The 15,386-nt window shown below is 40.0% G+C and overlaps 1 protein-coding gene and 1 non-coding gene across 2 annotated transcripts; one reads left to right on the top strand and one right to left on the bottom strand.

Annotated features, from left to right (window-relative positions):
* Positions 1–378: 378 nt before the first annotated feature.
* Positions 379–451, bottom strand: trnak-cuu (transfer RNA lysine (anticodon CUU)). The gene has a single exon. It is a non-coding gene; the product is annotated as a tRNA-Lys (tRNA).
* Positions 452–2,267: 1,816 nt separating this feature from the next.
* LOC146494507 (translocating chain-associated membrane protein 1-like 1) lies at positions 2,268–12,568 on the top strand. Its single transcript, XM_085144890.1, has 11 exons — positions 2,268–2,697; positions 3,485–3,545; positions 4,709–4,827; positions 5,580–5,696; positions 5,781–5,839; positions 6,925–7,009; positions 7,515–7,585; positions 8,156–8,260; positions 8,346–8,489; positions 8,576–8,736; positions 8,852–12,568. Exons 1-11 carry the CDS (start codon positions 2,578–2,580, stop codon positions 8,923–8,925), a joined length of 1,116 nt encoding a protein of 371 aa, XP_085001016.1. The 5' UTR covers positions 2,268–2,577; the 3' UTR covers positions 8,926–12,568.
* Positions 12,569–15,386: the final 2,818 nt, after the last annotated feature.

Genomic DNA, 15,386 nt, shown 5'->3' with positions numbered 1-15,386 from the left:
CATTAAATTAAACATAAAATATGTCCTGATATATAAATATTGCCATATGTTGCTTATCAGTATCACAAGCACTAAAAATTACACCTCAATGATCTTTTTTGAACTTCCTTTAACCACTTTGGGGGCTTTTTTCAGCACCATTTTCCTCCTCCAAGCAAGGCTAATTTACATTTCAAACATTGTAAAATAGGGTGATAAATTTGAAAAGAAAACCAAGACTTGCACAAACTATGGCCAAGTAATTTTTGATTAGTTATAAAGCAGAGCAGACTTGCGGCGGATCAACTTTTCTCTGATTTCCGTGTAAGCACAATGGAGGCCTGTGTTCTTGTGATTTAGGGAAGTGAAGCACACAGAAAAAAAAAAAAAAAAGACTTCCGCCCAACGTGGGGCTCGAACCCACGACCCTGAGATTAAGAGTCTCATGCTCTACCGACTGAGCTAGCCGGGCGCTGATGAAACACATCGCCGTTTAGAAATTTCACCCAAATTAGAGAAAATGACCTGAACTAAACATTTTATTTTGTGTACACACGTTGTACTCGAACGGCTACGTGCAGTTCTCTCCGGTCTGTCTCATACTGCCCTCTGGTGCCATGATGCAAGGAGATAAAATGAACGTGGAATTCTGTTTAAATTGTTGGGAAGTTAGCTCACAACAGTCTAAACACCTTAGTGTTAAACACACGGCGCCTGGATGTGAACAAAAAACGAATAGAATTGTGTATATATAGGGACTTGCTTCTTTATACGGATAACACCCCCGATAAAAACAAAATTAAAAAATAAAAATCAATGAAGGTTAAAATGAATTGTCGACGGTTAGCTGTCACAAATTTAAGCGACCATGTGTTAACATGTTTGCTAACCTCTGACACAAAATTATCCCTCTGAAATTAGAAGAAATTATATTATAATTACAAACAATATATTCTTAACATTAAATATAGAATCAAAAGACTTACTACCTGGCAAGCGACTTTACCTCTAGTTGACCTTTTTCAGATTATACCATCGTTTACCAAATTTAACTTCCGGTGTCTCCGACAATTTCTATTTAAAACTTAAAATGATTTAAACTTGATTTAAGTAAGAAATGTATTTAAAATATATTTGTCCTTACCACACCATTACTCCTTTATATAGTGGATTATTTACTTAATAAATCATCTTATGAATTAATTCATATAATATGATAACATATCATCACCATATTAAAGCTTTTTACATTTACATATCCTCAACTACAGTTTGAAAAGAGAAATTTATTTAATTTTTTTAAATAACTGTAATTTAAACAATATTCATAATGTAAATTTACTGGTGTTTACATAAAATAGTGGACACCAAACAGTAATTGCAGTTATAGGACACAATTTAGGTCAGCATATAGGAAATGTGTCTGCTGTATCTGTGACTAGCAGTCATTTGAAGGTGTACAGAGGTTTTAACTCAGCAGATTGTTTCATATGTTAAAGATGCAAATGCAGAATGAGATGCTTTTTTACTTGGGGTCCCACAGCATCTCAATAATTTGGATTTCTTTAAATATAATGTTAGGCACATAACAATAAAAAAAATCCCCCTGTGACTCTGAGTTCCAAGCATGATTAAGACAGAGTTGAATGCTTGAAAGAGATTGAATATAATCGATTGTATATGATTACATTACTCAAAAGTAAGTATCCAGCTCCGTTTGAAACTGCATACACATATTGAGAGAGTAGGATGACATGGTATGCATCCCTATTGAAACTCGAAGATGATAGCTTTAACACTTACTGCTAAACAAAAGTGTACAAAAATCATCATCAAACCATAAAGCACACTGTTGCTTCCACTTATGCCCTCAAGAAGTTAGAAATATGCATCCAATCCCTATCCTGCATAATTTGTACCTATTTATTTTGTCAGATAACCCCACAACGTGCCCCACACAATGACTGTGTGAAAGTTTTCTGCAACCATTTGTCAAATTGTCCACAGAAACATGTTCTTTGGCCTACTTTGACTTAAAAAAAAAAAAAATCTGGTCACACCCCCTGCTGGCTTCCGGGAGTGTAACTAGTCACCAGCTGCTATTTTGGTAGACAGTATAATTTTCAAACACGCCAATCATTTAAAATAACAGTAAGTCTTTAATGCATCACCATACGTGGTGATTTAGCATCTCTCTGCCTGCATTTCCTGAAACCTGGAGCGCGCTTACGTGGGGAACGTGAAGGCACCACGGGCCCGGGTTCTCCTTCTACGTCAATGACACTGGGCGGTTCATGAATGGGGTTTCGAAGTGGGAGGGCCCGTCATCTGACTTCAGCGGGCAGCAGGAATAAAGTGGGTGTTGTGCTGTGGTGTTTGGCTCGGTGCGATGCGTCTTCATGTCTGCTACTAAACACACGAGCAGCGGTTCACTGTGCTTGCGGACTACGGCGGAGGGATCGTCCCAGAGCAGAGCGAGCATCCGTCTGTTGAGGCCAGGAGGCCAGCAGCAGTGCAGCAGGGGAAGCTAGCTCCAACCCCGCTTAGACTCAGTGACAGCAGCCCCGGAGCCAGGCAGCCAGGCAGAGTCGGTGAGCCATGGGTTTCCGCAAGAAGAACAAGAGCCCACCGGTGCTAAGCCACGAGTTTGTGATCCAGAATCACGCCGATATGGTGTCGTGCCTGGCCATGATCATCCTCCTTGGCCTGATGTTTGAGGTACAGCGTGACTGGACGAGCTGTTGTACTTAGTCGATTTATGTTAGCTGATGCTAACTCTCGCTAGCTGGGATGACAGCAGCACTCCAGTGACAGGGCGCTAGCGTGTCTTTCTCCTTACCTTCTCATGTGTCTAACTGATTGCCAAAGAAGATGGTAAAGAGGCCCATTGGCACAGCTAACAGGTCATCTTACCACCACTCTAGACTAATGCACTGCCTCTCTCTGGCTTTTGACAACAGGATGGTCAGGAAATATCTGCCTGCGTGCCACACATTTGATTACCAGCCTTTTGATTCGCCACAGCTGACTAGTACCTAGCCATATTTGAAAGGACTAAGATGGATTTCCTTCATCAAACATGTCCACACCCAAACCCTGCTTCCAGACGGGAAATGTCTCTCCACTTTCCAAATCAACTTTCTTTTAATACTCAGTGTGAATATATTGCATTTTATGATTTATTAATTAAGAACATCTTAGCTGAATTTCCCTGATGCACCTATACTGAGTCATTGTGCCAGTGGTAGTGAAGACCCCTGGGAGCCCCTGCAGGCAGCTCCTGGAGGTCTCTAGACCCCAATTATGAGAATAAGTGGAATTCCACATGCTGTAGCTGCTCTGCAGCACTCACTCCTCACATTTCTCCATTTTTCACTGCTGATAACAAAACTGTGAGCTAGATGCATTGGTGCGATTCAGTTGTGAACCTCTGATTGAGGCAAAGTTTACTGCATTGCATCCCAATGAATTCATCAATAATCAAAGTGTTTTCTTGTCATTACAGGTCACAGCAAAGTTTGCCATCATGTTCATCACAGTTCAGTACAACGTAACTCAAGTTCTTGGTGAGCCTATATTATTCTGTCTATTATTGCACCCTTTCACTGTTCTGAGGCCTGTGCTACAAAGTGAGTTCAATATACCCAGGGTACATTTCTGTTATCTGGGTTAACTCAGCTTAACGCTGGAAGCCAGGCTAAGCAGTCCCACAAAGCTAGTTATCAACTCTTTAAGTTAACCCAGGGTTTCCCCTGCACAGTCACATGTTGGCAGCATCTGACCAATCACAGCTGTTAAGTGTTCTGGCAACAACTTTTATTTATTTACACTCTAAAGAAAGATGAAACTAGCGGTTGAACACAAAATGCACACTGGGGGGAAAAAAAACAGCAGTGTGTGAGAAGAAAAGCGCTGTAGACTCACATTGTAAAAGTGTGTTATCAGCACTTTAGTCAGTAAAATTAGAAAGCAGCTGCGCTATTAATAAAGTTTGGCCCATTCAAAGCCAGGAAAGAAAGCTGGAATAATGACTGTATAATTTAACACGCGTATCAATATAACAGCTCTGTCATTAAGACAGGTAGGAACCCGATGGATTATAATTGAGTATTTTGTTAAAAATGATATTTAAAAGAGAGTTTTAGTTTTGTCCTTTCAGCTGTGGCCTTGATGGTGTTTAACAGTCTGTGTGTAATGAATACATTTGAATTCTGTTTTTAGATTTTTGCTTAGGCAACATGCAAATTTGATATCAGTTCTTTTCCATTTTAAGATCTTATGTTGATGCTTATAGAACAATGAAATAGTTTTACTTTTTTTGACACCAATGAGAAAAAAAAATGACCTCTAAGACCCGAAACTGATGCTCTTCAGGGAAACACAAAGACTTCAGATGCTGTTAAAAAAAACTTTAGACTCTCCTGCTATCTGAGCACATAGGTCAAAGGGGTTTTCCAGGAACAGAGTCAGTACATTCTGGAGAATTCATTAGTCAGTAGGTGGTGATTTCATACCTGTTGATCTCTAAACTGAAACTTGACCTGCTCCATAACAGGTTAGCTTCATAGCTGGTTCACTTCCCGGTAAGAAGTGTTCCACCTGTGAGGTACTGAAAAACCAGGGTTAAGCCTGAAATTACCTGAATAAAATGAAACACTGCTTTGTAGGTTCTAAGTGCTTCACCTTATTTATGTTTTTTCTTGTTTTTCTTTTTCTGTCCTCTTTGCAGATGAGAAAAGCGACCCAGTCAACCTTTACCAGTATGGCCCTAAAGACGTGGCCACTGTGTTTTTTTACCTTCTCATTGCAGTCATCCTTCATGCCTTGATACAAGAATATATTCTCGACGTGAGTACATCGGCTTGATGCCTGACCTTTTTTCTCCCTCTTTTAAAACGGGCTTGTTTTTGATATCGCAAATAAAACCAGAACTGTGCTTAACAATAACTCAGTCTCCCCTTTAACAGCTTGTGTACATGCCCTTTTAAAGCAAATCACAATGGCGGAAGGAACGTGTGCGTACAGTACTTTACAATGGTCTCATTGAGTTTCATTTTAAAAGGATCAAAATAGCAGAGTCTCCACTGCCACATGTGTCGCCTCCGTTATGTCCCTATTCTTTTTGTTGGTGATCAAATTCCATCCTTCCGTCCTTGCTTGTGCGTTCATTAAAGCACAGTGACTGAAACAATGCTCATGTTTCTCCTGACAGCTTATGGCTTTGATAATCGTTCTCAGCAGGAGAAAAGAATGTTGTTAGATGTATTTATACCTCAAAATCTCTTTTGGACATGTAACAGATATAATAGAAGGGTAAATTTTTCTGGTCCTTTACTCTTAAAGGATAGAATCGCAATTTTCATACCTCTTAAAACAATAGTCCATGATTTTTAAACGAGTTTCTCCAGTTCATCCTGGCTGTCAGCAGAACCACTCCTAATGCTCTTAAAGTTTATGAAGCAGGGACTTTGTCACCCCACTCTGACTCCTGTCTTTACCGGGTAGAGTTAAAAAGTGTCAGCCCAATTTTGTTTTTTAATTTAATACTTAGGTCTGTGGCAATGTGTTCATTAGGTTGTCTGTTTTTACTTTTATTTCAGAAAATGAACAGGAGGTTGCACCTGTCAAAAACCAAGCACAGCAAGTTCAATGAGTCCGGGCAGCTCGCAGCGTTCTATCTGTTCTCCTTCATCTGGGGCTGCAGCATCCTAACAGCGGTACCAGCATCAGACATCCAAGAGGTGCATTGTCTCAGCCTGCATTAGACCTCATCTCATGCAGTGTCTCTCTTTCTCACGCAGGAGGACTTTGCAACAAATCCTACTTTCTTATGGGAGGGTTACCCACATACTCGCATGGTGTAAGTAGTTATACACTCCTCCACATACTATAGACTCGTGGCTCCACCTAAGAAAGGGTTGAAATGTAGATGAAATCCTAAATGGAAAACATCGCCACGAGTACTGGTTCACGATCAAAAGTGTAAGGTTGCAAATACGAGCGGCCAAATTGAATTTCCTGTAGGGTAGCTGGGCTTAGACTTACAGCTAGGGCGAGGATCTCAGACATCTAGAGGAAGCTTAGAGTCCAACCACTCCTCCTCCTGACGTCGAAAGGAGACAGTTGAGGTGGTTTGGGGATCTGGTTAGGATGCCTCCTGAATGCCCCGTTGTACATTTTCTGAATATGTTCAACTGGGAGGAGACCAGAACCTGCTCATTATCATTATCTGATTTTCAGTCATATGAAAAGGTTTTTATAGGGCTATATGCAGTCATGGAGAGAAAGTAAGTACACACTATGATCCAGAAGCTTGTAGAAGCACCTTTACCATAAATACTTACAGTAATTTGGAGGGTTAACACATGCATTAACGTATAACTGAATGTTCCAGACCAGCCAACTGTCCAAACTTTTCTAGAGGTGTCCACACTTGTGATAATAAGTTAATTTAAGTTTATTTGATTAGCATTATGTGATTGCTCCTCGCCCTCTTAATTCCTGCAGAAGCAGTAAGGTTGTACTTGGTTAACTTTCCTTTCACATGACTGTATCACATCTGGCTTGGGAACACCTTGGGTTCCCCCAGGAGGAAATGTGAGGAAGACAACATCATCATGCTCAAAATGCTGAATTTAACCTTTTTCGTCAACTGTTTTCCAATCCTGCTACTGAAGTCTTTCCTGTCTGTCTGTGTCCAACTGGTAAAACAGCAATTCACATGTGAGAGAAGCGTTGGACTTGCATACGTTTTTAAGGGCGTAGTTATAATTGTTCCTAATGGGTATAAAATGTGACAAACTCACAACTTATTACATTTTTCAGTTTTTCAGTCTGAGTTGGGGAATGTGATGTAATGCCTAATTAATTGTCTGCGTGCCCTACTGCTGTTGACTCGGTGCTGAAAGGTTTTCTTGTCCTCTACACAACCTGTCCTTTGTTTAGTTTTCAGGTCAAGTTCTTCTACATTTGCCAAATTGCGTATTGGCTCCACGCACTTCCTGAGCTGTACTTTCAAAAAGTACGGAAGGTAAGGATGTCTTTCCCTTCTTTTTCCCCCTTTTTTTTCTTCTTTTTTTTCCTTCCCAAAACTGATCGAATTCCAATAAAAATACATTTCGCTTTTATGAGTTGGGGATTTTTAAGCTGAGAGTTCCAATAGCAGTTGGAACTGAATTTTGATTTATCAGACCACAAGACAGAGTTTTACATCGCCTCAGGCCCAAAGAATGAAGCAGCATTTCTGAATCTTTATTTTAATTTGATTCACTGACTGATTTTTCTGAAATCATGCAGTGATTTGCACCACAGAGACATGTTTGCTTTTAATGCAGTGCTCTTTCAAATCTCTGCATTCTGTTTTATGTGTTTTATAAAGGGTTACATACTTTAAAGATCACTTGCTTGCCAAATTTCCCATTGTCCTTCGCAAAGCATATGTTGTAATCCTAATATATATATTTACAGAAAACCGTTTGCTTTATGGTTATCTGCTGATGCTAACAAACTCTCCTCATCTGTTTTATTGTTTACAGGAAGACATCCCACGCCAGCTTTATTACATTTGCCTTTATGTTGTCCACATCACCGGTGCCTATGTCTTAAAGTGAGTGCAATAACAGTTTTATCCCGAGGAAGAAATATAGAAGAAGCATGCATGTTACTCACAAAGGTCAACCAGTTAATTAATTATCAGTTAGTTCTTTATTTGCAGTTGCACTCGAGTGCATAACAGTAAAATTAGTACATTATTATCCAATAAAGAACATTAACTTCCTATCTTACAGTGATCCACTGCTCTGTGTCACATAGTTTTTTAAGTTCTTTGAATTATGTACTGTGCATAGTTGTTCAGTTATCAACCGTTACACTCAGCCATAGTATTTTCTCTGATCATTTTTACACTTTTATTCTTCACCCCTGCAAAGAGGATTGCAGTCATAAGGTTTAATATTTTAAAGAGATCTTTTAAACTGCAGTCTTTTCACTTTGTTCATCTCCTTCAAAACTATTGATCCAAAAATAAAGTAATATGAGGAACTGATGAAAAAGGCATGTTCTTATAGAAAGCTATGTAGGTGACTTTTTTATTTAAAAAAAAAATAATAATCATATTCTGAGTTACCCTCATTACTGTCATTGCTCTGCCGCCCTTCTCTGTGTCCTGCCCATACAGCCTTCACCGACTGGGCCTCGTGTTGCTGGTCCCTCACTACCTGGTGGAGCTTCTGTTCCATGCTTCACGCCTCTTCTACTTCAGTGATGAGAACAAGCAAAAAGGGTATGGCTTCTGTGCTGAATTTAGGATTTACTACTTTGTGGGTGGTAACGACCTAATGCCTATTTTCTTTTGTTTTTCTTTGCAGTTTTACTCTGTGGGCGCTACTTTTTGTCATCGCCCGCCTCCTCACCCTCACACTCTCGGTTCTGACGTTCGGTTTTGGCCTGCCCCGAACAGAAAACCAGGGCTTTTCCCTAGCTGAAGGCAACTTCAATGTGCTCACCATAAGGTAGGCCCAGCTGGGATTTGAAGCGTATTGCACCTAGCCAAAATACAGACGGCAATAAACTTAAATTAACAACATCTGCCCCTCAGGATGACTTGTCTGGCAGCTATCTGCCTGACACAGGCCTGGATGATGTGGAAATTCATTAATTTCCAGTTGAAGAAGTGGCGAGAGCACAGCCAGAACCAAGCCTCAAAGAAGAAGGCGGCCAGCCCAAAGAGCAAGCCTCACAAAAGGGAACCCACAAGGGGTGAGTGTGCACTCTTTATTGTTGGGATTCTTTACTGCTCCGTGATGGTCGCTGATGAATATGCCAGTGTGAAATCAAATTGACCGGGACTCTTTCACTTACTTCGTCTTGTTAGGTGGAGCTGCCAATGGAGTTGTCAAATCTGAAGATAAAACCTCACCACGGGCAAGGAAAGCTAAAGCCTCATAGAGCTTCACAGAGGAGGAGGAGAACGAGTGAGGGAGTTCTGACAATGTGACGCTTTGTCTTTACACAGCTTAAAATTATGTGTACTGCTCCCCAAAACAAATGTTTAAGCACGCTAGGAAACCTTACATGACTGTCCCTTTTGGGGGGCTGAGACTCCTTTCCAACAAAGTTCAGTGTTACTGTCTGCTAGAAGTGTTTATTATTCATTTGGGTTTGCCGGAGATGTTGACAGGGCAGTTGTGGTTTTGATGCTTTAACAGGATGGATTTAGCTAATCAAGTGTCCTTTCGTGTAAAACTAAGATCACTTGTCGGGTACTTTAAACTGAGTTGCTCTTTGGTAATTTGACACCGAATCAAGTTAACGTCACAGTACCTTAAAAAGCCACCCACTTCAGGGCAACTTAATATAAAGTATTAGCGTACACATCAGCTGTACAGGGTGTCAGTTAGAGTTTGGGCCTTTATTCCGTTTGGGGGAAAAACACACAGGCTATGGCTCGTGTTCCAAAATGTAAAGCCTTTCTTGCTCTATGAAAGAGAATCTTTGATAATCTGCCGTTGTCAGGAAAAATCTCTTAAATTATTCACTCCAAAGGAATGTTTGGGCTATTTCCATATTTAGCGTAGCTGCAGTGAGAAAGGTGAAACTTGTACTTAACTCCTTGCCATCATTTAACAGCACCTGCCATTGAAATCCAACACGTTGCAGGATTGAGGCACTGTTATATTTTAGACTGCTTTTATCACTTACCCTGGTGATCGGCCTGTTGAGCCCTTTTCAGACATGGGTGATGTAACCTCGCTGGCTTCATCGGTCTGTTTAAGTGATGGCGTTCGGTCGTTCAAACAGGGCTCACTTTTCTGTTGCCGTTTCTCATGGTACGATGGATTGGGAATATGGAAAAATGCAACACAGAGCATTGTTATAATCCTAATCTTATTGCAGGTTACAAATGGATTTGGTGAGCTAAAATGTCACCCGTATTCATGTTATTGCTGTTGGGATGTTTTTGGGCTGTAGCAGCTCACAAACATGTCTATGTCCCTATGCGATTACATTTAGACTGGTGTTTGAAGTGTGATGGGAAAATGTTATTGGCTTGACTTTTACAGAAAAGTCACCAGGAAGCCAACATGTCTGAAATGGGCTTTTACAGCTGTTCCTCCAGGTGAACTGACTTACCAAGAGGAAGCTGCACTGTAACCTGTGATGCCGCCACCGTATGCATTCAGTTAAATCTTTACAATGGCATGACTGGACGTTAGAAAGGGAAAAAGAACAAGAATTTGAGGCTGCACTTATGTCTTTTTATATGGTAATGTATGCATGACGGTTTAAGGCTAAAGACTTGAATGGCTAGTTCTTACCTGTGCTGTTAAGTTTGCATTTCTCTCTCACTCTCACACACACAACACACACACACACACAAGCATTCAGTGGCCTTTTTACAACTGCTGCAAGAGGTTTGAGTTATTTATTTTTGTCATAAGCTACAGATACTTATTATTTTCTATGCTTTGAAAAGCTATAACCAGCAAACACTGCGGTACATAGCAAAACTGCATTTAGTTAATCCAAACAATACAATCTTTCTTCAAGTGTCCTTATAATGTTGGTGGTTTATATCACTGCTTGTGTTCTGTTGTGTTTGCCTTTCTCTCTTTACTTTTGTTTGTGTTCTTGGGCATCAGGGGACAAGCGTTTCACCACTTACACCATAAGTTGCATCCGAGAGCAACGGGAGGCATGTTTGTGAGTTTGTATGCTTGTGCACTTACTCGTGTGTGTGCAATATTGTTTTGCCTACTGTGTATGTTTGTGAATTAACAGGGCCTGAATGCTGTTGATGCTGATGATGGTCTCAGAGCATGAAATTTGACAATCTGTTCATTGACTCCTGCCCGTTGGTTGTATTTTCACAGTAATATCCTGTTCTTTGATTCTCTTTGGGTCTTTCTCGGTTCCCAGCACCCTTTTGTGTGCAAAAACACAGAGTTGTGGGTTAGGTGTACGTTCTGTAGGCTTTTGGTTACTAAATGCTTATGTGTTTAACGTCTCCGCCTCTCAGATGTTCTATCCTGTGTGAGAGAGATTCTCTGATTGCCAAATGCGGCACTTTTTTTTTTTTTTTTTTTTTCTGTCCTCCTTTCTTCACCTTTTCAGTGATCCTGACATTGCTACGGAGCACATGTATTGTATTGCCGGTCAAACTCTTTCCTCTCACGGACCAAGTCCTGCTCTACTACTAAACCACTGTGCATGCGAAGCTCTGTACAGAAAAGACTGTCTGCACACAGCTGGAGTCTGGAGTCTTAGTCTAGAGCAGGGAGGAGGTGAAGATGCCATTCATTTCGCACTCCCTTTAGCGCTCCTTAGTGGGACTTGGGCTGTCTTTTAAAGCCTGTAGTCTGTGTATAGCAGTGTCAAAGGAGGGAAGGAAGAGCGGAGGACTTGTGTACCAGCCTGTTATTAAACTGTCTCAGATGTAAAAGATACAAAAAAAACAACTGACTTAACCCTACACTGTACTAATGTATGTATCAGATTTTTAAGCTATTTTTATAGAGGGAAACTGTTGAAATTCACTGTTCAGTACACACGTAAATATTTGATTTGCATCTATGTTATGAATTGTTTTTGTTTGTTTTTATATACTAAAGAACTGTTTGCTGAACTGTTAGTGTGGGTATACATAGTGATATGAGTGTAAATTTTACTTAGCCTAATGGTTTATATAACTTCATGGCCTTACTAGAGCAAAGTGAACTCGGTTGTATAACACTACGCTGCAGAAATGCATTGCAGCTTTCACAACATGCATATTTAACACTGTCATAATGTCATCCACACGTTAGGATTTTTTTCTTTTTTTTTTGCATTTTGTTTGTGTCATTCTGACAAGTAAGAGGCCTGTTTTTTTTAAAGCTAGCAGTGCAGAGTGAAAGCATCTGTGGCCTTTTCTTGGTCATCAGATGTCTCACTGTGCAACAATCAGGCCCTGAATCATCAGCCACACCGCGGTTGAAGGCTCCTTCGCTTTGAGACACAATAGCTTGTATAATCCCACGGAAATAAGCTTTTTTTTTCTTTTTCTTCTTTTTTTTTTTTTCTTTTTATATTTTTATTATTATTTTTTTTTTCATCATTGTGCAAAAAATGAATTATGGACCATAACACTGCTCACTTAAGGCTTTTTCTGCATTGATTCTATTTGGTGAATTATAAATTGGAGTTAAAAATCTGTGCATTTTACCATTGTTGAAAATCAAGACTACAATGTAAAGCTGTATGAATAGCCTCTAGTTGGCAACCATCATTAATGCATTTGAACATGAAATCGCTTTTAAGGGGGGAAAAAAGAAAGAAAATGGAAAAAAAAAACCTACAAAGAAAAGCCACACAATGTTTATTGTATTTTACTCATTTTGCATTGTCCTTATTTGTTTTTCTTTTGCTGCTTATTTATAGATGTTGCAATATTTTTTTTCCTTTAAAATATGTTATCAGCTTTGATGGTATATATTTATGCAAATTCTTGTGAGTTCTGATCATTTTTCTTGCCACTTTTTTTTTTTTTTTAATTTCATGATTTCAATAAAGCTCCCGTTTAAAAACAAAAAACAACAACAACAAAAAACAACTTTTTTTTTTAACATCCCGCCTGCAGGTTAAATAGTAGACCTGTCTCCATGGAAACCTTATGAAAAAGACATGCAAACTATACTGCCGTTTTAAAGTGCCCTATAAATTATGAGCACTACAGATAATTATCCTTATCAGAGGTGAAACAGCAAAGAAAATGTCCTTCATAGAGCAATGATAGTGCGCTTTCATTATCTCACCTCCTGCTCATTACATCTTTCCACCTATTGCACTTAAGGATATATTTGTGGGCCTGTTTAAAATTAAACCTTTTTAATTCACACTATCCGTTGGGGACGGTGTCAGGAGATATGAGGAAATATTGACCAAATCGTACTCCTTGGCTAATTACCACAAGGGGGCAATGCTGAGCTTTTAGCCTGAGGGACAGGAACGGTCTGCTGGGATGTGGCTGTACACGGACCTGCATTAATAAATCACCAGTAAGAATAAGAAGGACAGACACAGGCTTCTCACACAATATGTACTACAAACCATTTTAAGTCAGACTGATGGGAAATGAAATGAATCAAACCGCAGATCGCACATTTGTTTATCCAAACATCAGCTCATATTTTGCATGTCCACCACTACACGGTCAATTAATATTGACATCCATGGTTGGTAAAGAATGAGCACGAAACGGGAAAGAGACACCTGCAGCTCACTGCTAATGTGTTGTGTTGTGTCAGACTAATGGGTTTTCTCTGGACAATCAGACAGCATGATGGATCAGTGGGAACCAGAGAGGTAGTGCTGGAGCTCTGCAGGGTCAGCACAAGGACAGGAGTTCACTCACATGCTCTCCATCATGCACATACGCACACTGATGGCTGTATCTCCAGCACAAATACATGACCTGAACTTTCTGAGGTTGTGCTTTAAAAGCAGACTTGCAGAAAGAGTCCAGCTGTAAGGTCCAGCTAAGACGAGGAATAAAAATCACTATCCCCCTCTTTTTTTTTTTATTTCCTTCCCTTCACCCAATGACGTTAAATCTGTCACTGAATCGTCAGTATTATGTGTAATTTCCATATAAATTAGCTTCATTAAAATGGGAGTACTTTCTTATTTAACGAAGCTCATTTGAAATTCTGTATTTAATAAGACATGTAATCCCAGACTTGCAGACTAATTGCCAACAATTAGCAGGACAGGAGCATGTATGTGTGTGTGTGTGTGTGTGCACGTGTGTGTGTGGGGTAATCTCTTGCAAGCATTGTGTTCCTTTAGTGTTATTTTCATTGATTGTCTAAAATGAGCAAAATTGGGCAGCAGCTGCTCTACCAGTTCGGTTTTGCTCGGTGGAGATCTAAGAAACTCATGACCTCATTGTTACTTGTGGGTGAGGTGAGTAAACGAGCATATGTAGACCGATGAAGGACAGAATGTAGATGGGGTGGAAACATCTGGAGGGATCTGAGAGGTAGGAATGTAAAGCAAATGGGAGCAGAGACAGAACTGTAAAGGAAAAAGAGATTAGTGCTATGATTTTCAGTACAGTGGGCATTCGAGGGACCAAATACAAGTTTGAGAATTGTCCTAGATTTTCCAGATAAGCTGAGGAAAAGCGAAACAAACAGTTTAATTCTAATAAGCTTGAAAGTCAGTCACCTTTATTCTTCAGCACAGCCAGAACTGTCTTTGCCAAGCTTGCTTGTAATTTCTTTAAGTTGTCTTCAGGAACAGTTCTCCAGGGTTCTTGAGGGACATTAAATGTTGACTGCCTTTTGTTCCATATTTGTCAGCACGATCTCAGACTGCATCAGTAATGTTGAGGTCTGAGCTCTGGGAAGGCCAATCCATGATTGATAATGTTCCATTGTGTTTTTCTATCTAGGTGTGCTTTTGCTGCATTGACAGTATGTTTGGGATCTATTGTCAAAACTATTGCCACTAATTTTCAGTCCAGTTCTTGTGTATTTTGGCATCAGCCTCCTTATTTCCCTTCCTTAAAAATGGCTTCTTGACAGCTGCCCTTCCACTGAGCCCATTTCTGATGGGGCACAGATGGATCAACTAAAAGGCCTGAAGCATCTCTCTGGTCCTGTGTGAGGTCTTTGCTGTGTTTTTCCCCAAATTATCATGGAAATTACTTTCAGATACTTTTCATCTGCTATAGATAGTTTTTTCTGTGCCTGCTATCTTTTCTTTTATCCTGAGTTTATTCAGTTTTTCCAATATTTTATGGACACACTGCACACCATGCTGAAATATGTCAAGCTTTCAGCCAATGCCTCTTTGGGAATCAAATGATTGCAGCAAGAATTCTATTTTAGTCCTCTCAAACTGTGTTGTCTTTATTGTTTTTGTAGGTCTAACTAAAGAAATGGGAACAAAAAAAATAGCCCATCCATTTTCTACTGCTTATCCAGAATCAGAGAAGCACTTTCTTCACCCTGGCCACTTCTTCCAGCTCTTCCAGGTGGACGCTGATTCATTTACAATTCACCCAAGACATGTAATCTCTCCAGCAAGTCCTTGGTCTGTCCTGGGGCCTCCTCTAGGTAGGACATCCCCAAAATACCTCACCTGGGAGGAGTCCAGGAGACATCCTTGTCAGATGCCCGAAACACCTCAACTGGCTGTGTTCAAAAAAGTAGCCTATGTCCAAAGGAAAACTTTGAAAGACCTTCAGAAAGTCCATAAAAATATTCCTCGAGCCTGCAAAGTTAGAAGAAAATGTAACTCTTTGAAGGCAAAAGATGAAGAAATGAACGGAGGCTCAAGATTTTGCACAGTACTGTTTATTTTCATGCAAAGACTCTTTGTCCACCATGAGCAGCTATTAAGTGTATGATTGTGTATTTTGTGTG

This window comes from Neolamprologus multifasciatus, chromosome 20 (genome assembly GCF_963576455.1).
Source record: "Neolamprologus multifasciatus chromosome 20, fNeoMul1.2, whole genome shotgun sequence".
Lineage (NCBI taxonomy): Eukaryota > Metazoa > Chordata > Actinopteri > Cichliformes > Cichlidae > Neolamprologus > Neolamprologus multifasciatus.
Note: the sequence above shows the minus strand (reverse complement) of the source record. Positions and strands in the feature narration are given on the sequence as shown.